At 40.3% G+C, this 26,494-nt stretch overlaps 1 protein-coding gene across 2 annotated transcripts in view; it reads left to right on the top strand.

The window, feature by feature from the left end:
• Positions 1–4,261: 4,261 nt before the first annotated feature.
• Positions 4,262–26,494, top strand: part of PDGFC (platelet derived growth factor C) — a 193,908-nt gene continuing 171,675 nt past the window's right edge. Inside the window, exon 1 of one of the 2 annotated variants that reach the window (XM_019626465.1) lies at positions 4,262–4,879. In XM_019626465.1, the coding sequence (XP_019482010.1) occupies positions 4,762–4,879 (118 nt within the window). In that variant the 5' untranslated portion in view covers positions 4,262–4,761. Of the gene's footprint in view, positions 4,880–14,087; positions 14,207–26,494 lie in introns of those variants that run through there. The other variant, XM_019626464.1, reaches the window with a different exon arrangement.

The raw sequence follows: 26,494 nt of genomic DNA, 5'->3' as shown, positions 1-26,494 counted from the left end.
TGTGTGTGTGTGTGTGTGTGTGTGTGTGTGTGTGTGTGTGTGTCTGTGTGTGTGTGTGTGTCTGTGTGTCTGTGTGTGTTGGGATTGAATCAGAACAAGAGAGAGCCAGAAAACTTACATATTTGATTTTCTGAGGCAAAAACAGGTCCTGGTGGTTCCTTCCCTCATGGGTGTTAAACAACTTAGCTAAATGGGTAGTTTGCTTTAAATCTTATTTCACTTAAAAAGATTCAGCAGTGACATGCACCTTCCCTCCTGAAAATTATGGTTGATAAGAACGCAGTACATTCTACCATCTTCTCCAACAGGAGTTTATAGGTAACACTCTTCATACATTCAGCCAGAGTGAGTAACTCCTTCCTAAGGTTTAAGAAAACATGAAAACCACAAAGAATGTTTGCTGTCATTTTCTCGTGGTTAGTGGAATAGATGTCTTTCCTCAAGGAAAATGCTTTAGGGCAAAACAAAGCCGTATTCATTAATATGTATATTGTTTAGTAATTGGGTGGACTATGGATTATATAAAATCTGCTTTCAGTTCAAGGATCCTCCTTTCCTAAGAAAGGCTTATAAGCAAAATGGTAGGAAGGCAGGCAGAGGATAAAGCGTTAAAGAAATCAGCTGATTCCAAGGGCAAGACCAGCTCAAGAAAGGACAAAGCAAGCACATTGAAAGGAAACCAGGCAATGTGAACGTGATTTTGTCTGGAGGTTATGGCTGGCTTTATTTATAAGGCGATTGTCAAATCAACCTGTAGAATATGGATGAGGCGAAATGCAGGGGTAGAGTATTATTCTAGATCATCTGTAACTTTTCAAGTACAACCTTCATGCTGAAATCCCAGGGAGAATGTAAGTGACTCCAACAAAGAAACCTGTCAGTCAGTGAGGAGTGTTTATTTATTATCCCCCTGGGCCAGGCACTGTTCTAGCTAATATTGAAATGATACAAAATAAAGAGTAGTCATCACCCTTATAATCTCGGGAGAGCAAATGGAGTTAATCTGCAGACACACATAGACACACACCCTCTATGTGGGTGGTCAAGAAACTCAAGTATATGGACATATAACAGCCTCACTTAGTAAAATCATGATTGGAGAATTAAATTTACAAAATTAGGAGATCTGGGGAGTAATTAGTTTTATTACAAATACAGTCATGTGCTGTATAAAGACATTTGGGTCAATGATGGACTGAATATAGGACCATGGTCCCATAAGATTATTATGGAGCTGAAAAATTCCTACAGCCTAGTGACATAGTAGCTGTTGTAACATCATAGCAAAACTCATTACTCACATATTTCTGGCAATGCTAGTATAAACAAACCTACTGCACTGCCAGTCCTATAAAGTATAGCACTTACAGTTGTGTCCAGTACATAATATGTGATGGTGATAATAAATGACGGTTACTGGTTTATGTATTTATCATAATACACTTTTCAGTATTTTAGAGCGTGCTGTTTCTACTTACAAAAAAAAATGTTTGCTGTAAAACAGTATGCAGTGTTATGCGGGCAGCAACCTCATACATCTCATGTTCACCGCCTCTCTTTATTACGTCATTTTCTCTTGTGTTTGACTAAATCTCGGTTGTTTCCCATGATAATATGTTGTACGAGCTTATAGACTTGGAGGCTATACCATGCAGCCTAGGTGTGTAGTAGGCTATGGCATCTAGGTCTGTGTAAGTGTCCACTATGATGTTTGAACATGACAAAATCGCCTAATGATGCACTTTTCAGCACATAGCCCCATTGCTAAGCAGCACATGACTATAGATTAAAATGCATTCATGAAGCATGTCTTTTATACAACAAATCTAATTATGCTATTAAAATTGGGCACACTCCCACTCTCTCTCACATATCTGCAGAACAATTTTAGAACATATTTGTTGTGCAAATGTGGATTCATGTTGGTGTTGAGGAACTTCAAAGGTGATTAAATAAGGTTGTGTCCTCTAATTGTAAGTTCTTTAAAGTTAAAGACTGGGCCTTATATCCTGCACTCTGATGATAGAAGGGGTAAAGGAATAAAAACGAAAGGATGGGATAGGTGAGTAAAGGTTTCAAAGAGGAGCTGAGCTTAGAATTCTGAGAGGGGAAAAGAGAGGTTGGTTGGCCTCAGTTGGTATCCAAATACAGAAAGAAGGCTTGGCATTTTCAGCATGACTGAGAAAGGGTCAGCTACTGGTTTGGTCCAGGAGTATGTCTGTACCCAAGCATCCCTGGATTCTTTTTCAGGGTAGCTCTCCTTAATACTCAGTAGATGGCCTTGTCAGGCCAGGAAGAGGGCATCTCACAAAGAGACATTTCGGGTTCCACCCCATCAGCATACAAGGTGTGGCAATTAAGTTTACACATTTGTTGTAACGAAGTTGCTAACCTTTTTTGATATCAGAGGGATTGATTATTCATTATGAATTTGTGCCAACTGGACAAACAGTTAACCGCGTTTACTATTTGGAAGTGCTGAAAAGGCTGCGTGAAAAAGTTAGACAAAAACAACCTGAACTTTTCACCAACAACTCATGGCTCTTGCATCACGACAATGCACCAGCTCACACGGCACTGTCTGTGAGGGAGTTTTTAGCCAGTAAATAAATGACTGTGTTGGAACATCCTCCCTACTCACCTGATCTGACCCCCAATGACTCTTTCTTTACCCGAAGATACAGGAAATATTGAAAGGAAGAGATTTTGATGACATTCAGGACATCAAGAATAATGTGATGACAGCTCTGATGGCCATTCCAGAAAAAGAGTTCCAGAATTGCTTTGAAGGGTGGACTAGACCCTGGTGTCAGTGCATAGCTTCCCAAGGGGAGCACTTCGAAGGTGACCATAGTGATATTCAGTGATGAGGTATGTAGCACTTTTTCTAGGGTGAGTTTGTGAACTTAATTGTCAGACCTCATACATCTTAAGGATATAGTGATCAGTCTTTTTCAATCCCTTGTGGAGTGCCATTCCTGGTGGAATTGTTTGCATTGATTTAACAAAAGATTGAATGATATTTCTGATTTGCTTGATGTTAATTTAATGCAGTCCTAGTAAGTATGCAAACTTCAGAGGACAGAAACTTTGTTTTCACTGCTACAGTCTCAACTCCTAGAACAGTGCCTGACACAGAAGGCATTCAATAAATATAGTATTTGTTAAATGAATGAGTGCTATTTTGGCCATTAGTCTTTACTTTTGCGTTATCCACCCTGCTTCACAGAGCTGGAAATTGGAGGGAACTCAATTCCAGTTTACATTCTTCCTTAGGCCCAGAAACTCTGGCCAAGGGTCCTGGCCAAGCCCTTTGGGAATGAGGATCCCCTCGAAATTAATGACCAGTCAAGGCCACGGGCGGGGAGGGGGTTTGGGGGGGGGGCGCAGGAAGGCGCAGAGAAAGAGTTGCAAGGAATTCTTCCTCACTTCTTTTTTGCTTTTACAACACCCTTTGCCACGTATCTTGATCTTTATTAGGGGTTAGGGGCGTCCTGTGGGAAGGGAACTAAGGGCTGCTTCCCTAGTTCCTGGCTGCATTCCTCAGCAGGGCCCTTGGGGTACCATCTGTAGGAGTCCCGCAGCACCCCCTGGCTGTGCCAGCACCTGTTGGATGGCCACTTGGCGGCCCTAGCCAGTGCGAGCGGACGCAATCAGGGGGTGCCCTCCCGGAGCCTCCGACCCCCGCCCGCCCCCTCCGGCCCCCAGCCGGAGAGCGGCTCAGCTTCCTAGCTCGCTGGCCCTGCACTCCGCCAGGGCTCGGCCCACGGCCCCCTCCTCCCGACTGCCGCCGGCGGGGGAAGGTAGAGAAGGGGAGGGACAAGCAGGAGCCTTGGCCCGCCCGGCCTCCTCTCTCTCCCCGGTGCCGAGACGCCCAGCCGAGCCCCGAGGTCTGTGTGGAGCAGGAGGCGCGAGGGGAGAGCCCCGGGAACGCCCGGAGCCCCGCGGTGACCCCGAGCTGCCGGATTTCCCCGGACTTCGAGGAGCGGGGGTCGCACCCCAAACAAGGTGAACTTTGATCGCAGAAAACTCAAGCCAGGTGCCGGGATCCGTGCTGCAGCGGTTGCTTCCAGGCGCAAGGCTGTGCGCTGGGCTGGGGAGCCAGAGCCCCGTGGCCTCCCTCCGCCCGCTCCCGGGGCGGCCTCGGCCCGGAGACCCTCCGCCCCGCTCCGGCTCCGCGGCCCCGGGTCCCGCCGCGGAACCCTCGCCTTGTTTCTTCCCCCTCCCCCTTTGGGGGTGGGGGTGGGGCGGGAGAGAGGGGCGCCGGGAGAGCTGCATCTATTGGCAGCTTTGTGATTGATCAGAAAGTGCTCGCCGCCAATTTGGTTTCGAGGCTGGCTTCGTGCGACCCTTGAGTTTTCGCCTCTGTCCTGTCCCCCAAACTGACAGGTGCTCCCAGCAAGTTGCTGGTGACTTCTCGCCGCTCCCCCAGCTCCCCCGCGTCCCCACCCCCTCTTTCCTCCCGTGCCTTCACCCCCACCCCCACCACTTCGGCACAGCTCAGGATTTGTTTAAACCTTGGGAAACTGGTTCAGGTCCAGGTTTTGCTTTGATCCTTTTCAAAAACTGGAGACACAGAAGAGGGCTCTAGGAAAAAGTTTTGGATGGGATTATGTGGAAACTACCCTGCGATTCTCTGCTGCCAGAGCAGGCTCGGCGCTTCCACCCCAGTGCAGCCTTCCCCTGGCGGCGGTGAAAGAGACTCGGGAGTCCGGCTTCCAAAGTGCCCGCCGTGAGTGAGCTCTCGCCCCAGTCAGCCAAATGCTCCTCTTCGGGCTTCTCCTTCTGACATCTGCCCTGGCCGGCCAGAGACACGGCACTCAGGCTGAGTCCAACCTGAGTAGTAAATTCCAGTTCTCCAGCAACAAGGAACAGAACGGTGAGTCTTTTTCCCCCAGCCTCTCCTGCTTGTGTCTCGCTGTGTGTGTTACATTGGTATTGTGCATCGGTGTGTGATGTACACCAGCCTGCAAGGGTAGAGTCGCCTTTCTACCCATGCAAATGCGTGCTGCGTTCATTGGCATGGGGTTTCGGAGGGTGCCGCGCAGTTTGCAACTGCGGGAGCTGCCACAAAGCTCTACCAGGGCAAACAGGAGTGCCACTGCAGCCTCAGCTCAAGAGGGGACCTTCTGCAAGCGATCGTGAACGTCAGTTCAAACGCACACTACAGGACCTCTCATTGCCAGAGTTATAAGTTCAAGAACTGCCTCTAAAAACGAATCCAAAAATGAATGAGTCTTGGCATGTTTGACTTTACTCAGATTTTTTTTTATTGGGTTGGGGGGTGTTTCAGGAAATGTATCAGCCGCATTAATTGAGCCCTCTTAAGTGGAAAGGCATCAATTAATCAGTAAGTAGATAGGAAAGGTCAAGAGGCCATGTGGACTTTTTAAGGGGGGAATTTAAAAATGTATTTCTCTGGTGCTCTTTTTTTTTTTTTTTTAATGTGCCTTTGTGTGTACGCTGAAGTCCTTACCTTTCTTTCTGGCTGTGTGTTTTTATATGTGTTGGTGAATGACTGCTATTTTGTGTGTGCGGGAAACGACTTAATCCTGCATAGGAAATGAGAATTACTTTTAGCTTTCAAGTGTACCTGAAATGTTTAGAAAACTCTCAGATGCAAGTTCCCTTGGGCTGGGATTGCACAGAGCTGGAGAAAGGCTCCTTTCATAAAGTGAGGGCAGCTTCAGGGTGTGTAATTTGCTTAGCCTCTGAACCCCATATGATTTACATCATTCAATTTCTAAACTCTTTTCCTCCTGATCTACCATTATGAAATCATTTTTGAGAATACTTTGTAAATAGAAATTTTATACTGCACATGAAACCACAATGTTAATGCAGGCTGTCTAAAATTAGAATATTAAACACCCTGTTTACAAGTGGTGGCTCTTAATGTTATTTGAAGAGAAATGTACATGTTTTTAGTGCTTTGGATGTCATCCATTCAGAATGCAAGCATGCTGTCACTTCGTTAACCAGGAGAAGTGAACACAAACAACATACCTAGAAAATCAGAATTGTGTGTGCTGTATTTTTAGGTCACAGCAACTTTTTCTTTTTGGATTGTGGTGTTTCCGAGCTTCAACTTTGAATGTAAACTCTCTAAAGTGTTCATCTTTAAGGAAGCACAGAAAGTTCTGAAGTACAAAAATAGATTAAGGATTCCTAGGACCTTGGCAGATATTATCTGTGTTTGTTGTGTGCACAGCAATCTATGGATCACATTTATGAGCCAGTGTTGATGTGGTTGCTTCTTACAACTTGCTAATATGATGGCACATGGCACCTGCAGGCTGCTTGAGCTGCTGATCAAAGGGCAGCCAAAGGATCTATCTCTAATCACAGGAGCTGCAGAGGACTGGGGGAAAGTGATCAAAGGAGCCCCAGCACCAGCTGTACCCTGGCAGGAAACAGATCAGACCAACCTTTGTTCTTTCTCATGTAAAATAAATGTCCAGTTCAAAATATTGCTTCTTACTAGACAAGCGTCTCCAGAATGACAATGCCCAACATTCCTGGCTTCTGACTTCTATTTTTTATCCTTCCTGTCCCATATCATTTCTCCTACTGCTCTGACTTATCAAGCCTGTCCTGGCATCTGTCATCTTCCTGATTCCTTTCTCTACTTTTGCCTCTCATTGTCCTTTCCACGTCATTCTTTCTTGTGATCCACATACCATGATCACTTTGTAATGGGCCCCAGAGCTCTCACGTGGTCATTGGCCACTTTTAATGAGTAGGTTCACACCCTTCAGAGAGGTAGTTCATTAAGCCAGGCCACACACACATTCTGTTGCCATCACAGGCTGGGCCATTGCCATTCTTAAGATGCATGATGCTAAAAATAGCCTGGTTGTTTCCTAATCTGTGGGCAGAGGATTGGGCTATGTTTAGCTCTTGAGAGGCTGGCAGCAGGAAGTGACTGGAGGTAGAGGGACTACTCACTCACCTTGTAGTTTTCAGCCTAAGGAGAAGTGGGGCAGGCCAGCACTAGGGGGCAATATAGAGCTATTTTCCTGCACATGCTCAGGTTGATTTTTATTCCTCAAGATTCCAAGATTTGAGGATAACAGGTAGGTGCTAAAGAAGATTTCCCTGGAATGGGAACAGATTTGTTAGACCCTCTTCTTCTTTTTCTGTGGCTTTCAAGTTTTTCCATTCCCTATGTGGGTATTTGTTTTTGCCCTCATATTGAATTATGATTGGTGTTTGATGGACGTATTAATCTTCTCCATTTAGATGGTTGCATATTTCTGTAAGTGCAAACCCACCTGAGGGTGCCACATAGAAAATGCCATCAGCCCAGTTTGTGCATTGCATCGTTTTGTGAAAGGTCTTCTAAGCGATAAATATGAAATGTTCACATTGGTCTGTTGTGACTTTAGTTCATTCCTGCTTTCAAGGACTCCTCCCAATGATACTTTCTTTCATTGAGCATTCCAAAGTCTCAAATGATGTTGACTCAGTCAAATCCCCAGGCCTGCTCAGCGTCAATATTAACATGGTATCTCAAGAGGTGTTATAAATGGAAAGCGATCGCTATGGCCAATGCTAGATCTTTGGATTTAGATGGTCATGTGTGAAGGTGCTTCAAAATTAGTTTTGAGGGATCAATGTCATTTAATCTGTTACCTGGTTTCTGACTTAATACTGTATTGCAGTTTCTGCCACTTTACTGTAAAAATAGCTTTATCCTCCAATATTATAAGTTGCCTTTGTGTCCTTACTTCTTAACCTTACTTTTAACCCTGAAGCCTCACATATAAGACTAAGGGTCTCCAGATTTAGCTTAAAGAAGGGGATGAGAGATAAGAATGACCTATGTAGGGTTTCTGGCCTATGCTTCCTGTATGACCATGGGGAAACATGACTGTTATCTGTGTGCACTCATTGTAGGGAGAATGCATACCATGAAATGAGTAAGTTCTGGGATGGCATTCTGAGTTGTAGCAAAAACCAAATGAAACAAGGCTTACTTTGTCTGTTACATATAGTCCAAACAGACACCAATCAGAAAGTTGTTGATGGAGTAAGGCCTCATGCACCTTGTGTAATTAATTGGTGAGTGATTTTGATTTACCCATAGACCCAAAACATGCTTCTTATCTTCTCATTTTCTTTAACTATGTTGAGTGAAGATTTGGAAAATGCCTCTGTTAGTAAGGGTTATCCTTATAAACATCACTTACTGTATGAGCTCTTTTCCTTAAGGATTTTCTGTGGCCTCTAGGAGAAAAATGGTCCCCTAGTAGTGCCTTTCCGAGAATGTGTATCTTGTGTTTATGGCTTTTCTGCCTCTTTTTCAGTGCCAGCTTCCTCCTCCTCCGACTGCCTATGTGTCTCTATCTAACAAAATCATGCCCACTCCCCAACCCTTTTTAGGTGGCAGCTCCTGAGCAGTACTTGACTAAAAAAACAGATACTCTCAATTCCTAGAAGAGCATCCAAGAGTAAATAGGCTCTGACTGAGGACTAAAGGGACTTTCCTGTCAGTGTATAAGTTGTACTGCGTGACCTTTGTGACATTTATTTGTGTTAGAGGCTTAAAAAAAAACAAAAAAAAACCCAGAACTTCCTCCTGGTTCTCTGCTCTGTTTGAGATAGTTGAGGAAGTTGAAGAAGTAAATTGCCATTATGTAATGATGAATATTGTTTTTCACAACAGGTGACAGAGAAGCCCTATTCTATATTATGGTAACTTTTCTCCCCTACCAACTGTTATCTTTTACGTTTAACCTGATATACTTTGTTTTGACTTCTAAAGGGTAATTGGGCAGTATAAAGGTCTGGAAGAAGATTCAGGGACTAGAATATCATTTGGTAAATAGTTGTAACTAGATGCTAGGGTCTCACACTAAACTTTCCTCAGAGGTGCTATTTTGTAGAGCTCTGTCTCAGGCTCTGAAGCCTTAGCTTTGTCTATCCTTATGTCATCCCCCTTGAAACTTATTTCTTGCTTATCTTCTTTATATTCTCTTCCACTTCATGTTTTTTCAAACTTTGCACTGCTAAAATTCTGTTTTATCTATAAACTTGCAGTTTTTGTAGAAACCAAATTCTAATGATAATGTGATGTGATATATAAATTATAATTGAATCAATGCATTCATAATGTCCACCCCCCTCCCCCCACAAATGTTTCCAGGACTGGTAGAATTTTCTCCATAGGTTTCTATTTGTATCAACCAAGTGGTGGAAGTTGTAATAAAAGTCACTTCATTTACTTAGTGTAATTTTGGTGTTTCTGATTGTTTTATTTGGAAGTGTTACACATAGCCAGACTATCTCTATATAACCCTGTATAATTTCTCTATAGCTCATTTATGAAATAGTCTCTGTTTATTCTTTTTCCACCATTGCCTCCAATTGCTATTTTTTCAAACTTCCCTTTCCTGTCACTTAAGGATACCTGTAGTGGTTGATTTTTCAATTGGTATGCACCAGTATTATTCTACAGATTATTAAATTCCTGAAATATTCCCAGTGGGTTGGAATGGAGCCAGTGCTACTCTTCCAGGATAAACAGACCACCTGCGAACCAGAAACTATGGGGTTAATGCCTGGCACAGCTCGGGACCTCTAGGACACGACTCCAACCCTGATGGTCTTCTTCCTGATTAATTGGTGTGCCTGCCAGATGGTTAAATTTGGACACTTTTAGCTACGGACAATCTAATTCATATTGGACTTCAAACTCCTATCTCTTCTCCCTGCTTGGCAGCTCAGGTCCAGCCCGTGGCTTGAAGGAACTGGAGTATGGAAGGATAGGGTGGCTTTCAAGCCTCTTTCTTTCAGCTTCTTTAGTTCTAGTTCAAGGGTTGGGGCCTGGACGTGAGATGGGGAAGGGGGATATGGCACACATGGTAAAGGATTGCAGACCTGGTTGGTCGTCCCTGCTTCCCTGGACAGTGCTGATCAGCTGCTTTTGTGTGGGTGACATCTTCCTGTCTTCTAGATTAGATGGGGCACCTTTTCAGCAAGGTCTTTTTTTCTGACCATTTAATCTTAAATTAGCCAGCCCTCACTATCACATCAAGGTTACTTAACTACATAGCATGTATCATTCTTTGATAGTCTTGTTGTTAATTAATTAATTAATTGAGAACCTACCCCAACTGCCATCCCCAAAGAATGTAAGTTCCCTGAGAGCGTGGACCTTGCCCAACTTGCTCTCTGTGGGAGCTCCAGCCCTGCAGCAGGAGGTTCTATATAGTATGTACCCAATAAGTGGTTCTGGATGTAGTGCCTCATTACAGTAAGACTATGGCATTCACTAGGATGGCAGGCCACCTTTGAAGATCTCCCTTTGGTCTTGGAACTTCTACATATTTTTTACCTTTGTCATAGGAAGATAAACTTGTTTATTGGTTGTGATAAGACATGTCTATCAGAGAACTACTTTATCGTCTTGTTGAACAGAGTTGACTTTTGAACAACGTGGGTTTGAGCTAAGCGGGTCTACTTATATGCAGGTTTTTTGTTTCTTTTTTTTTTATAAATAAAATAGGCCCTTCATATCCCAGGTTTCAACATCTGTGTTTCAACTAACCATGGATTGAAAACAGTATTTTCACATTCCCAACAGTTGATTTCCCAACTGCAGATTGAAAATACTGTTTTTTGAAGCAACAGATGCTCTGCGCCAACTGTAGTTAAGTTTTGGGGAATCAAAACTTAAGCACCGATTTCTTACTAAGCAGGGGTCGAAGTCCCTAACCCCCTGCATTGTTCAAAGGTCAACTATATACCATGTATTATGTGACTATTTACCAAGTAAGTGGGTAGGTTTCCTAGAACTGGTCTCCTTGCTCTCTTAAAAGTGCCATTGCTGTGTGTACCCCTGTATTTTCTGAAGATGGGGTTGTTGTGATATGGGCCAAGGAATCTTAAGAATGGTGAATTTTGAATGGCTGACATGCCTCCAAAATCAGTGTACTTTTCTTTCCATCTTTTGCTTGTAGCTCATGGATAACTTGCAGGGGCTAGGAATCAGCAATAAATATGGTGCGTGGAATGTGAGGACTGGAAAGATCCCAAGAGCTTATCCTCACAGATGTGTAAAGTGAGGCCTAGGGGTCTGAAGTGACTTTGTCAAGGTGACTGTTGAGTTTAACAGTGTTAAAATGCTAATGTGGTGATATATTTTTCTTTATGTGAGAACCAATTAGGTAAATGGAATTCTAGTTTTAAAATTCTGATGCTTTGCATAAAAGCATTTATTATTTTAGGGGGTAGCATGCTTTGCAGGTTGTGTTAGGAAGTGGAACTCCCTTGATTATGAAGCATTCTTTACAAGAAGACTGAGGAAATCAATCTCAGAATAATCATATTAATGAAATAAAACAGATAATCTGACTAATGTGTATTATAATACATCGGTTGGGGTAACAATCTGACAATTTGGCAAATGACTTGAAATAGTACCTTTAGAATTTTTACTATTACATGTTAGGATCTCATTTTAAGCCGGTATACCAGGTCCAGGATGAATGATGCTCATTTTAATATTTTGTTGATTAATTGATGACAATGAAGAGGATAGTTGACAATGGAATGCATAATTCCATAGGAGGGTTTTTTAAAAAGATAACTTTGATCATTTTATTTAGCAGGATGTCTCAGTGGTGAAACTACCACAGGAATGAGTGAGTAAGCACGGCCTGCAAAGAACAGCCTATTATTCTTTTGAATGACTTGATGAGTGACCCTAATTTTTATTTACTCTACTTTATATAAGATATACTATTCGGAGGTTCAGATTTCTCTTTGAAGTCAAAAACATCAGGAAAGAAATTCATAGCTATGGACTTGAATGGATTGCCTAAAACAGGATTAATTTACCTTTTTAAAATTTTTGTTTGTGAAGTTCCTAAGTCTGAGAACAAAAAGAGCTGAAAATTTATAAAGAGTAGCTATACTAATTACTTTGATCATCAAAGCCAAATGATTAAGAGTGATACTTTTTGGTAACATTAGCTCATTGTGTCTTTGACTTCATGAGAATACATTTTAAATTGAGTGTAGCCAGTTTTATCAGTTACCTGACTACACAGGAGCCTTCATGTACCATCGTCAAGCAGTGATTTCTAGCGTCCTGGCGACTGAGCAGTTTCCTCCCTGGATATTTGCCGGGTTTCAAAACTCAACCATCCTTGCCAGGCTACTAGCTTCAGTAATTTTGCTTTCTTGGCGCTAGGCTTAATTTGACTTTTATTTTCAAACTCTATTTATTTATTTATTTATTTATTTATTTAGTTAGTTAGTTAGTTAGTTAGTTAGTACTTGACTTCCCCCCTATGGATAGTAGCTGAGCCATTTCTCAATCAAATAAGGTGTGTATTGTATTGTTGCTGGGGTTCAGGGGGCAGAGGCAAAGGGGGGCATCTGGTTCTTGGAGTGAAACCAACATCCCCAAACAGCACAAGGCATGTACATGGTAAGTGCAAAGGTATAGATTCGCATTGCTTCTGTGTCCACTGCGTGCTGATAAGACACCTGTGAGAGCTCCCTGGCAGGACCCAGGAAGGGCAGGATTTGAATGTATTTTTTGGAGGGAGTTGAATGGGTCTAAAGAGCTCTTAGCGAGCCTCTGGTTTTGTAATGCTTCATAACAGCTCCCCAGGAGTGCCTGCTCTGTGCTCCATGTTTGCAGACAGTATACAGTTTATGTTTATAACCGTCCCATGAGGTATTAGGAAAAACACCAAGGCTTCACTGGCTCAGTAGCTTAGCCAAGGTCCCACAGCTGGTAAATGTTTCGACCTAGGTCTGACTCCAAGCCAGGACTCAGAGCCACGTGCCTCTTCTTGCATGAGTTAAATGGTCTAATATTTTATTAGAACGCTATTTTTCTTTTTCTTTTCTTTCTTTTTTTTTATTATTTAGCAAATATTTACGAGCATCTGCTCTTTGCTAAGCTTTGCACTAGGTTCTGGGTTCACAAAGAGCGAGACGCAGCCCCTGCCCTTGACAAGCCCTGCCCAAGAGGCTATGGCGGATCCTTCTTTTATCTCATGGTGTGTTACTTCTGCGCTCCAAGTGCTCTGGGAACACGGAGTGCTTTACTTCACTTCAAAAATCCTCTGTTGATTGACTAAGTGGTTGGTTCTGCCTGCAAAAGAAGTGCAAGGAGACAAGTTCCCACAGAAGAAGTGCCTTGTTTATGAAATGGTTCTGAGAGGGAGAAAGAGGAAAGCGTTCTAGGCAAAGGGAACAGCCTGCACAAAAGCACAGAGACATGCAAAGGCTTATGGTGTGTGAGAGACAAGAAGAGTCTAGTGCTGAGTATGAGCACAGCAGGGAAAAAGTGACCAGGCCTCCTGGGTGTATGTACTCAAAGGTCCTGATGGGCTGTTCGCAGGGTGTGCTTCCTGCAGAGTTTCCAGTTAACAAACAGAATGAAAGAAAAGGCGGTCTTTGTGTTTCAGATGGAGTCAAAACCACTTTATTTCCAGTGGTTCTCTAAGCAGGCATGTAGTAGGAGAATTTTGCTGTGGGGTGTGTGGTGAACTGCTTAACTGTTGGAATTTTCTCCCAGTCATTAGGCACGTTTGGAAGTTCGGAACTTGTTAGAAGGGCAGGCTGCACAGCCTCAGCTACACTCACATAAGCTAAGCCTGTGTCCACACTACTCTCTATTGCCTTCTTTATGTAAACAAAGAGCTATTTTCACACTTCATTCACAAAAATGGATGGCATGCAGAATGAGCTTGGGTGAGGGATCAGGAGATGGTGATAAAAGGGCGGCCGCTTCCAGCACACTGAATTAGTGTAATGAAGCTATTACATTGCAAGAAGCAAAGAAAACAGCCCTGACGCTTTTAAGGGAAAGGATTTCAAGTTTTGTGGAAAATGAATTGCTCTCCATTTGAGTAACTGAATCATTTTTCTACTGCGGTAGGTTCATTCTGGTCCCTTGTCTACACGGATAGAAATATTTTGTGGTGTTTAACGATTTGACATGAATGAATTCTCTTGGTGGATGTGTTAACAAGATGTCGTGCCATTTTTTTTTTTTTCTGAAGCTATGCTTTTTGCATTCTAGGAAAGCCTTATTCATGAGTGGATACTATTTTAAGCTTTTCATTGTTTGCAAGATGGAGATACGCTTCTGTACTGATATATGCCCAGCTGGCCAGTGCACCTGCGTTTTGAGTCACTACAGAGATCAGAAACCCTGAACAACAGAAGTTGGACTTATGGGGTACTTATCTCATGTTGTTTCTGGCAGTTATTTTTGCTGGGTATTTATAAGGACATGTGTCTTTTAAAGAGTCATTTTACTTATTTATTTCCCACTGAGGAATAAATCACAGCTTGCTTCCCATACTGCTGCAGAAATGCATAGTCTGAGGTGCATTATAATTTCTTTTTCCATGGCAGCAAGCGATGTATAAAATCAGTGTACTAAGAAAGAACATTTGCTTAAAGTGTGATTACGATGTGAACAAATGGGAAGAAAGAACTATTCAGTTCCTTACTAGAAATTTCTAACAGGGTTTGGAAAAAGGGGAACCATCAGGGTTCATTTCTGATTTATCGTAATGTCAATCTGAGACATGACAACAGGAAGGGTGGAAATTGTTTAAGAACACAGGAAATAACTTCTAGAGTTTTCAAATTGTTCTATGGAAATATACTAAAGACTTCTTACTAGAGTGTGATTTGCTATTGCATTATCCATTCAAAGGACAGTTAGTTATGTGGACACTATAAAAACAAGAAAAAAGTTGGACAGTGCTAGTATGAATAGCAGAGATCTACATATCCAGAGCCAGAGATGGGATGTGCAGGAGGCAGATCTCCTCTGCTGGAAATATATTTACGGTGTGGGTAATCAAATGTATTGGGGCACACTTCCTATTAGAGAAGTATCATTTTGTTACTGGCTTTACTTTTATTTATAAACTAAAGTACACTCTATTTGTGGAGGCCTACATGAAAACAAATTGCCTCTATAATACAAAAGACGAGACCTCATAGCACACTAGCATGTTTTACAGTTTCAGATACAGTTTTATATGTTATAGATATGTAGCATGGACTCAACTGTATCTTTGCTTTGTATTAGTCACAGAACTGCCTGACCATTTCTAGAAAAATCAACAATCTAAAAATAGCAGGCGTTTCCCAGGTCAAAACCTGGGCCACAATATTGGATGTTGAGAGAGTCTAGATACCTAATTGATAAATGCTAACCCTTGAAAAAGTGATTGTAATCTTTGCTTTCTTGAGAATATTAACAGGCTTAAGGTTTACAGGCATGATTAAGAGTGTAAAATTAGGAATTAAATATTCTGTGTGTTTATTTAAAAACAGCACTTTTTCTTTATAGTAGAAAATTTATCTTTAATCTGCACCGATAACTTTTAATAGGCATCAGTTGGGCACCCCATTAAACTAACTGCTTTAAAATGGTTTCCTTTTAGAACTAACATTTATATCCTAGGAAATCAATTAGGGTGTCTGGATTTCACATTTTCTAGCAATCTTCATTTGCAGGCATTTCTGAGTGGTCAACCTACCATAGCAAAACACTTAGAGGTGAAAATCTTCTGGAAGAAGTGCAAATGCCACACTTTTACTTGGAAAAAATGGCAAAAATAGGACTTATTTAATATATCTACTGAACATTCAGAACTGCATAAAGCACAGGAAATACTTTTGGTGTGTGGGAATGTGTGGCGTTTCCAAACTACAAACATTGTTTTGAAAATTTCCCCGGCAGTGGTGAATTATATGAGACCACGTCCATCTAAGGAGAGCTTGTTTAACTGGCTTGTGGTTCTGGGGCTCATTCAAACACTCTTAAACAAAATAAAGGGAATGGATGTAATAACTTCTTTATAGAAAGGCCATAAAAAGGTACAGGGCCATGTAAACAAATTGGGTCATTTACTAGATGTTTAAGTGATAGATTTGCAGTCCAAATCCAGGGATGTGTATTATGTTTTATAGTATCACAACCATGTTCTACCTTGAGAATGAGGTTACCGGCTTCTTTTTTGTTTATTTGTTTGTCTGTTTTTCTTTAGTGCACGAAAGCCCATTATTGCTATTTTCTGCTACTGGTTGAAAACATACTTAACATTTTGAGCATTTACATTTATGTTTGTTCAGCTTTGGACAATGCTTAGAAACCCAAGTGTGAAGTGTTGAATTGACCTGATTTTTGGTAGCACTGGGTTCTGTTCAAGGAAAATTAAATGATTGAAATAGAAATTTTCCTTCTGGACTTAGACATGTCTAAACTAATTGTAAAATAATTGTTCTGGCTTACAAGAGTAGACTCATAACTACAACTATGTAAAGTAGAAGTCCAACAACAGTTATGATTTACAGTTACTGTAACTGTGCCAGTCTTGTAATAAAACCACTATTATAACCAACCTATTGTGACATTCATTTGTCTTACTTGAGACGTAGGGAAAAAGTCCTATTTCAGGTTGTCTTGCTTTAGAGAGCTGCTTTATTGCATTAAGGTGTTAATTTACCTCCTCTGAAGTTGGTACGAGGGTATATCAGATGGGACTATAAGAATGCGTGACCCTGAGCATTGGTGGTGATGACTACCAGCAAGGGAAGCCAAAAATAAATTTGGAAATTGAAGTGAGGAAAGGAAACTAAATAATTTCTATGTGGATACCCTAACATTTATTCATTCTGTAACTTCTCTCAATCAGGGTTGGCTCTCTTGGCCTTAAAGGAAGTGGATTGTGTAAGAAACCTCAGTAAAAATCAATGAACCTTTCTAAGTTTTAAAAACTGATGGCATCATACCATACTGGCAACTTTTAAGTGTTACTGCTGGAAGTTTGGCAGCGGAAATAACTGCCCCAGCTCCACAGGCCTACAAAACAACGGACAATGGTGGATATTATAGTTTCTGTGTAATGTGTGACTTGCTATTTCCTTTTTTTTTCTTTAATGAGTAACTTTGGGCATAGATGGCCTTCAGTCTATGAAAATCCTAAGAGCTGCCTTTAAACTGGACTCTCTGTGATCTTGAAAACAACAATTCTCTTTTTTTTTTTTTGCCTTAGTTACCCATTCACCTCTTGCGTATAGCACAGAGTTCTGCATGGTTGTATATTATCTAAATAAAAACTCTCTGAACTAAGGTTTATACCATAAAGTGCCACCAGTACCTGCCTGAAACTATGAGGCATTGTGGAAGATGCAAAGTTGAATTAGACTTAGTCGCTGCCTTCAAGTATTTTATAGTAAAAAGGGGACATAAGACATGCTGCTAGCTATTGTACAGAATAAAATACATTGTTTGGTGGGAATTCAAAGAAAGGCAAGGTTCGTTACAACAGAGCAATTAGAAAAGGCTTAGAAAAGGCTTAGAGAAGTTGTGAGGGGCAGGCATAGTTTTGAGGGGCCTGGATGTGTATATGCAGAATCGAAGGTAAGGTAGAGTGGATTTTAGGAGATGGAAACTGGTGAGTAAATATGCAGATTAAGGAAGTATTGGAAATTCATGCAGTCTAATGTGTAGTTTGTTTTGACTGAGACCTCAGAAATAGATTCTGTGGATAAGTCATTACAAATAGGAGGCACCAAAGGAGGAACACTGATGTATTACTGAGGCTTGAATAATTACGAGAATGATTCTTCCTGCTTTGTTGTCAACACCATTTTTGGTCCTCTCACCCAGCTATTCAGGCAGCCAACCTGTGAATGAGACCTGATTCCTCATGGTGTGTAGCAAATAGAGACAGAATGAAGATTGCTGATAAGTGAAGAATAAAGTTAGAAGGAACAGGACATCTCACATTTGTGGTCCAAAACCGTGAAAAAGAGGCAGTGAAGGAGAGGAAAGAAAAAGAGAGAGGAAAAAAACAAGAAAATAAAAGAAAAAGAGAAGAGAGAGATAAGTGTTAAGATAGGTGGAGAATGCCGCCAAGGATGGACAGAGAAAAGTCAAGGAAATTGGCCTACAGTACAAAATATAACAGAGAGTCAAGAAAATGAGGATCAGTGGAGAAACAGCCCATGATATTTCAATGGTGACAGAAAACAAAAACAAAATCCGCTTTGGTATAATGAGAAGTATAGAAGAGGGAGAGAGAATGGTTATAGAGTAAGTGAAGAAGTTAGACACAAAGTGTTTAAGACTTTCGGGGAAGTTTTAGTCATCTAGAGAAGGAGATATTGAAGTGGTTCCAGAATCAAGAAAAGAAAGAGGAAATAAACATATTTTGTTTCTAAAAATGTTTGTTGACTTGTTTGGTGAGTTGGGGAGAGATCCAGGGGAAAGGAAAAGGATAAATACGTGACATGAGATAAGACTTTGGCCTGGAAAGTTCCTGGACAGCTGTTGATGGGACATGGATGAAATGACTGCCGAGCATTAGGCATCGTATCGAATTATTGCAACAAGAATCGAGCATACTTGTACCTACCTGCTTGAGAAGTAGGAAGTCAATTTTGGAGGAAGTGAGCCTTAAGACAAAGCTTGACAATGTGAGAGAGTGAGAGGAGATACAGGAGACATTTTAGCAATGGTTCTCTTGCAATGGAGTTGGATGCTTTAGTCCAGCCTAGTGTCTAAAGTAGAAGTATAAATAATATGAGAGAAAAGATAACAAAAATCAATGTTTTTGCTTGGTCAGTCCTCTACAAGGATATTGAAATGATAAGTTTTGGGATATGGAGATGGGAGAAAGAGTGGCATTCGTAGGCAAAGAACATTCATGTATACAATGGCAGGAGTGAAGTCATATGTAGTAGTAAACAATAGCTATGGGACAGGGAGTGACATATGGAAAATATACAGTAAAAAGACACATCCAAACCAGAATTAGCAAGAACTTTTAACCTATTAAAAATCTACAGAGGTTTAATACATGGAAAATGAAATGACCACTTTAACGTCCATACTCTTTCTGTTGCCGATTCCCATAAAAGTGTGCCCTCAGAAGTCATAAAAGGTGAGGAAAAACCACTGCAAGCCTCTGGGTTCTCTGCTGTGGAGCTCTAGCATCTGTTGCAAGCATGACAAAGTCTGTGTTTGTTTTTGTTTTGTTGTTGTGTTAGTTTTCAGCAGCCATTAAAGCCACATAGAAATTTGTTGGGATGGGTTCAGGTTATGGCAATTGTTTGCTCAAGAAGAGAATATACCTTGGTATGTGTATTCCACACACTCCGAAGAGGGCTGTGTTCTGTGTATGTGTGCAGAGTAGAGATTATGTGTGCCTCTAACACGGGGAATAGTGCTTTATGCCCCTGTAATCATTGGCAACTTGTGCGTGGTGCTGGTGTGTTGAATAACCATGACCCTTGTGTCTTGATCAAAATACAGTTGTTACTTGCTCCTGAGTTTTACAGGGGGAATCTTTCCCTATATAAGAATGAATATTTCTGAAAGAGCATGGTTTTTCAGCTCACTCAAGAGACACAGAGTTCTAGAGTAACTTCAAGCGTAAACGCCCGTATGATTTAGAAATGATTGTCCAGTTATTTGGAATCGTTAAAACTCTGAATGTGACAGGTTAGGATCTCTTCATTTCCTACCCAGGCTTCTGAGTGGGAGCTTGTCTGGGAAAGGAGGTGGAGAAGGCAGGAAGGCGCCTTGATGTATGTGAGGGATTCCGCCTTCATGGAAGAGCGTTTTATTGCTCTTTGGTGTCCTGGTGCCTATCCTGCTGGTACCTCAGTCCCATTCTAGCATCCAATTATACATATGGTTACAGGAGTCCCTATTTCTCATAGCTGGGCTTTCTTTCAGAGAGAGCTCCAACATACTGAGTATGCAACTTGCAGCTAGTAGTTTTTTATTCTGTTTCAATATCCCTTATCCTTTCACAAAAATTTAAAAGGTGTCATGAATAGATTAAACAAGCACAAAATTATTGGCAAGTTAATGAACAAATATTAACATTTCCATTGTTAAATAAAGTAATTATATTTGTCATTTCTGCATTCTCACTGTCATTACTCCCACGCAGGTGTTGTTTACCAAAACTGTGGCAAAAGTGTCCTTATTCTGGGTTCTACTTCCAGGATTTCCCCATGCCCTCTCACCCCCTAATCATCATATATGGGGTGTTGATGCCAGGTAACCTTCTGAGAGTAGAGCCCTGGCTGTGTTTATTACCATCAAGCTTGGATCCATGCTTTTCAAACTTTAACATAAGGGTCACTGGGGGATCTTATTAAAACGCAGATTCAGATTTTGTAGTTCCTTAGTGGGCATTTGGCAGGCTCCCAGGAGCTTCTGATGCTGCTGAACTGAGGACCACACTTTGAAGAAAAAGGGGCTACTCTGGTGTTCTCAAGGTCTGCTGTGATCTCATCTCAATCTTTCTAATAAACAGATTGTACAAAGCTGATCGCTGCTCAGCACAGGGAGGAATCCATCTCTTTCCTCTCACAACTCTTGAACCAAGAAGTCACTTCAATCCAACAAACATCAAAGGCCTTGTGTTCTAGAAACCATGTCACATCCTGAAAACAGATCATCAAAATGTAATTCCTTGAGTACTTGATGTTGACAATCAGTGTGGCTTGTGATACATTAGAGATGTGCTTAGAGCACTAAAGGAACCCAAAGATGTTCCCTTTTACGGTCATGAAAGACTTTTCATGAGGCCATTATTTAAGTTGGGTCTTGAAGGATAAAGAGAATTCACTAGAAAAGGAAGAGCATTATAAGCAGAAGGTGTAGACTTATGAGAAAGCACAAAGGCTATTAAAAATCAGCTCTTTTTGGTGGGAAATAAAATTGAAAAAAAAGTATTAATTAATTATAAAGGACTTTGCCTGACATCCTAAGGAGTGTGTTTAGACACTGTCTTAGAGATCCTAGGGAGAAGGCTGCATGTTTGCTGTGCTCATTCCTAATGGAAAGGGTCTAATGGTAAGGGTTTTTTCTGCCATTTTCCTAGTCTCATACCTACAATAGATCCCTAACTCTCCATTAAATAATTAAATTTTGATCTTTGTTGTTTTTATTTGTGTTTTGCTTTCAAAAAAAAAAGTACATCTGATTGATTATAAAGGACAGGGAAGCTAAAGACAAGCTAAGGACACTAGCTTGGAGGCAGGTGTAACAGTTCAGGTGCCGTTTGATGAGTAAATGGACCATCATAGACAGTTATTGCCTGTAGGGAGAATGGAAGGGTAACCACCATCTCTCCTTTATTCTACATATTCAATGTATATAAGGCCCAGCCTGACGGGGGCGTCCCAATAAAGCCTTCCTGTTTCTCTCAGTCTGGGATGTCTACCTTGTCTAAACTCCCAGAAGAGTCCAGAATTGACCACTTTCTATCTGAAATTCTAATTACATATGTATCTTATCTCCCATAATTTTCAAATGTCAGAGAGTAACATGTTAAATGACCTTTAGCTTAGTGTCCCATTGGATGGTGGATCTCTTAAGTGAAGTGAAAATAGCCCACTTAGACCTAACACAGCCAGTTCTGTTGGCATCTGGCTTCATAGGTCATTACTGATGGACTCTAAAGAAATCATATGCCTTATTTCACAACTGAGGGATGCAGCTAATGTCTGGCTTCATTTTGAGGAACTAAAAGGGGACACACTGGAGGGCCTCTTAATCTTTCTGCTTAGACTGAGTAAAATGAATGTACAAAGAACCTTATTGGCAAAATTATAATGATGACTGCTTAGAATGTTATTTCCTCACCAAGAAAAAGAAACGTATCATTTCCAGGAAAATTATTTTTAAACAGGGAACCTTGCGATAATGTTTATTGTAATCAATTTATTCTAAGAAAGGCATGGCTATCAAAAGTCCATTTTCAAATGTTTTTAATAATTTTCCCCTTCTCTTCTTTCTAATTAACGTAAGATATATTCTTATTTTAGTTTGTTTTTGTCCTTTTTCACTTTGGGGTTTTAAGATTGACAACTGTGATTTATCCCGTGGGAGGCAAAAATCTTGAAAAAGTCATTATTTCAAAAATCACTCAAAGAATGTATTTTTTTCTTGGAAATAAAGTCGATTTTCTCAGCTCTGATCATATGAAATTATGGGCAAGTAGTCCTTGTTCTGGCATGTGGACAAAACAGAAGCAGACCCTGGAGAGAGAGAGTTCAAAATTCATGGCAGTAAGCACATGTTCAGTATGCCAATATTTATGGTGTCACAACCAAATTAAAACCATACCCTCTGCTATTTACATAAGTACAGTACTCAGACTGCATAAGTTTATGCCCAGGTTTCTCAGTAGATTTAAGACAATACAAATGTTCAGGAGTCTTAGAGACCAGACTATTTATTTTCACATTCATTTTATTTTTCTCTCCGAGGGAGAGAAAATTGTCTTCACTTACATACCTTTTGAAGTCAGCCAGAATGAGAAGGAAAGACCTCTAACGGGGGTGAAGACCAACTTTGTGCTTCCATATGCAATGTATTTAGGCCGTTGCATCCTTGATAGTGCCCTTGTTGTGGGGGAGTTAAGTGTATTGGCTACTGAGAGTGAACATGAGCTGCTTCTGAGATAGATGGGTGATTCTCAATCATTCATATCTAGTGTCTTACTCATGCTATAAGAGACCCTGTTTTGAAAAATACAGGCACACATACTTTGGGTAAGAAGACATATTTTATGTCTTTTTTATGGCAACTTTTAAAGTATTACCAGCTGGTAAATTCTTAAGAACAAAAATATTTCAGAAGTATTGTGGGAGTACATCATTTTTCTCTGCCTTTACAAGAGAAAGACATCTAGTAATTTAAACTATAATAAATAACAGTATTACACGCTTGTACAGCAATGTAAGTAACAAAGATAATACAAAAATTACAGCGGTATTATTGGAAATAGGTTTTGTAGAAAATAGCATATCACATTTGCTTGAGGATATGCTATTTGACTGTGAATGCGTACTTAATGATCCTTTTGAGAGTCCTAGATACTTCCCAGATTCCTTCTGATTCTTCATTAGCTGAGACTGTCATCTAGAAAACAACCTGGAGAGGAAGGAGCCAGATTGTTCTGTCTTCAGTAGGTTGGCAATGTGGCTCTCTGACAGACTGTCATATAACTTAGTATCAACTGAAAAATTTTCACAACAATTCGTGATGCGATCTTTTGTGTAAGGGGAAAGGTTTTCTTATTTATAGACTAAAAATATTTTTTTTTAAGAGTAACTCCCATGGGAGCAAATGATTCTTGACAATGTAAATCTTTCATTTACAGTGGGATAGAATACAAGGTATTAAAGAGGTTACTTTGTTTTTTGAGTTCAGTAATTTAAACATTGTGCTTAGGCTCTTTTTTTGGTGCTCCAAACATTTATTAGTAAAATTTCCTTTGGTGCCTTCTTAAAAAGACAAAATTCAGCATTTTTTGTTTTGTAAATACTTGTCTTAAACATAGACAAAACAGAAAACAAACTTTTGTCTACCTCTCTTTTCAGACTAATTATCCAGTAGTTTTTATACCCGAGAATTGAAAAATGATCACAGAATTTTCACTAATGTTTTTATGTCTTATTTTGATGCTGAAAACACAACAAAACAAAACAAAAAACGTGTGCAGATTACTCTGGGTGTTTAAATGCAGTACAGATTAATAAAAAAATACCAAGGAAATTTGCTTGGTTGTGTTTTAGAAGGGAGGAAGATCACTGGCTTTTACAGTTCATTAGTAGGTCAATTTACTGAATGTTTAGTGGTAGCTGTCTCATCTATCAGGCAGTGTCTTAGGCATTGGGGAGAATTGGCCTACGCTATTTACATTCTCATCAAGCTGCCAAAATTGGTTTTCCCATTTTGTGTGTGACTTAGGTCTTTGTACTGGAATAGATGCCAGGATAAAGAATATTTTATTTCTTAAAACATTAATAGATGAAATTTCAATGCTGTTGATAATTTTAATGAATGACTAAAAATACAGTTTTATTTAAATGTACTTAAAGATGTCTATTTGATTTTCTGCATAGTATTAAATATTGATATCTATTTCAGTGAAAATTGACATGTAAATGTTACATTTCCTAAGAAACTTGTTAGTATCATCATATGTCTGTGTGTAATAACTAATCTATGATTTAGGCTAACTTCATCATTATTTTGTGACTTGAAATTCTTTGTTTTTGACTGTTTCATGACTCCTCTTATATTTTATAGAAAACACCATAATTATTTAAGTGCAAAGAGGATCTTGGTAAAATCAGATACTTAGTAAAAGCTCTAAAAAAGTTTTGCTTATTTGAAACACTCAGTATATTAAAATCCAGCAGATCTCTCCTTTGGATGAAATATTTTGTCTCTTGTGTTCTAAATGGCATTTTTTGTTTGTTTCATTTCAGGGTACTTATTAAAATAGGTTATGCTGCAAATAAGATAATGTGGCCAGCTCTTGTCACTCACTATTTTTTGGAATGGAAGTCTGACTTTTTCTGGGGGAAGGATCTGGGTTTTTCTCTCCCAGTTTAGACAATTCACTGGCAATCTCTTTGCCCCTAAAATTTGTGTTAGAAACGGCCCCGAGTTTTTAGATGTGGAGCATTTTGGAGTCCTGAGTACATTTTTGGATGTAGGAATGACTGACTTTGATCCTTTGTGTAATGAGTCTGCAGTAAAAAGCAAGGATTTTATGTTTTCCACCTGATGAAGTGTGGATCTCCAATCTCCAATTTTGGCTACTTTTCGAAAGACCTTTCTCCCTCTAGATTAGTATCACGACACTAAGGCAGACATGGAAATAGAGGCAAGGATGGCCTTCTTTTCTTTGTTGTGTATCATAGGAATTGTACTTGATAGATTAGTGTCATGATTGTGAACGTGAAACCACTTGGAGTCCTGGTTAACTTCTGCCCCAACAGGCAGTCTTGTAGAAGAAAACTGCCCTTTCAACAGATTGTTCAGTAAAAAATGGAAACATTGAGAACTCCTGATCCACTTATCACAACTTGCTTGGTTAATAGTGACTTCAAAATTAAAATAATAATAAGACGCTGGCATAGTCACAAGCAACCATATATAAGTACAGAAACATGCATATTGCACATTCCCTTTAAGCCAGCGGTTCTCAGCCTTTCACAGGGGTCGCCTGAGACCATCAGAAAACACATATTTTCGATGGTCTTAGGAACCAAGACACCGCTCCTCTACCTGTCTCCAGGCCCACATGCAGATACGGGCCCACATACAGGCCCACATGCAGATACATATGAGTACCCGGCGACCCCTGTGAAAGGGTCGTTTGATCCCCAAAGGGGTCACGACCCACAGGTTGAGAACCGCTGCTTTAGGCGATTTGCCTATATTGATTGTGGCAGATCTCAGAAATTGAAAGAGTTAATAAGTGAATTTTTTAAATTATAAAAATGTGAACTGTTGATTTTATTTATTATAATGACCTATCAATCAGCATTTTTATTTTAATATTCTGCCAATTTTTATCAATTTCAAAATTTTGCATTTCACTAATTTATAAGGTCCTATGGCAATTACAAACACTTCAGAAATCTTTGATTTCTGAGTGTAAATAAGGTTTTCCAAGTCAACACTGCTTTTCAAATCCCTATTGAACTGTAGAAAAGTGGGGGAGGAGGGGAAACCAACTTTTTCTCTACTTTTTAAAGTTTGTGTACCACTGTGTGTGAATTAATCTGACAAAAGACAGATTGGCAGGAGAAAAAGAAAACACATTTTGTTAATATTGTTAATTTTATGTGCACAGGGGCTTCACAGAAAGGAATGAAAAACCCAAAGAAGCCATTAGACTAGGCGGCTTATATACCACTTCAACAAAGGGTTATAAATTGTGGGAGTATGTGGGGGAAACTGATGGAAGCTAAAGGTTATTTTAGTGAAGTCTGTTTATGCATACTCATCTCGGTGCCTGCTCTCCGTCTCCAGTGATACGGGTACCTTTCACCCTGGTACTGGAAGGGGGAGATATTTATGCCACCTTTACAAAGAGAAATATATGCTCTGCTTTGAGGCAAATAAAGGGAGGGCAGAGAAATGTTCCTGCATCTGTTAATTCTCAATTGCCTTCAACTCAAAATCGTCTTTATGCCAAGTGGTATATTTTGGGATGGCATTTTCTGGACCCTTCTATAAACATTGGTTACAACATTTGACTTTTTCTAATAGTATATATAGCCTAGAAATGGATCTTAGATGGTGCTGGTGGTGGTCAGCGATGCTGGTGCTTGTGTTCCTCTGAGTAATGCCACTTTATTCTCTGGTCCTTACTTCTCTTCCTGTAGATAAAGTTAAAAGTTACAAATGACATGCCATCTAGTTTTTAATTGCTTTCGCCGGGACTGAATCTATACCGTTTCATCTATTTCCTCAAACACGGTGTTGTGGAGGGACAAGGGGAAGCCAGCCGTTCTACACCTCAGTTGTGCCACTCTTGATTTCTGTAGGGAATCAGAGGTCATTCTAGTAATACAACAGTTAGGAAATGTGAAGTGTCCTGACTAATTTCATGTTGCACGGTATAGAAAATTCCTTGGCGAGGAAGGAATTCCTTTTCAAACTGCCAGCCCTCCC

Source organism: Hipposideros armiger, unplaced genomic scaffold, assembly GCF_001890085.2.
Source record: "Hipposideros armiger isolate ML-2016 unplaced genomic scaffold, ASM189008v1 scaffold_679, whole genome shotgun sequence".
NCBI lineage: Eukaryota > Metazoa > Chordata > Mammalia > Chiroptera > Hipposideridae > Hipposideros > Hipposideros armiger.
This window is presented reverse-complemented; position numbering and strand designations above follow the sequence as displayed.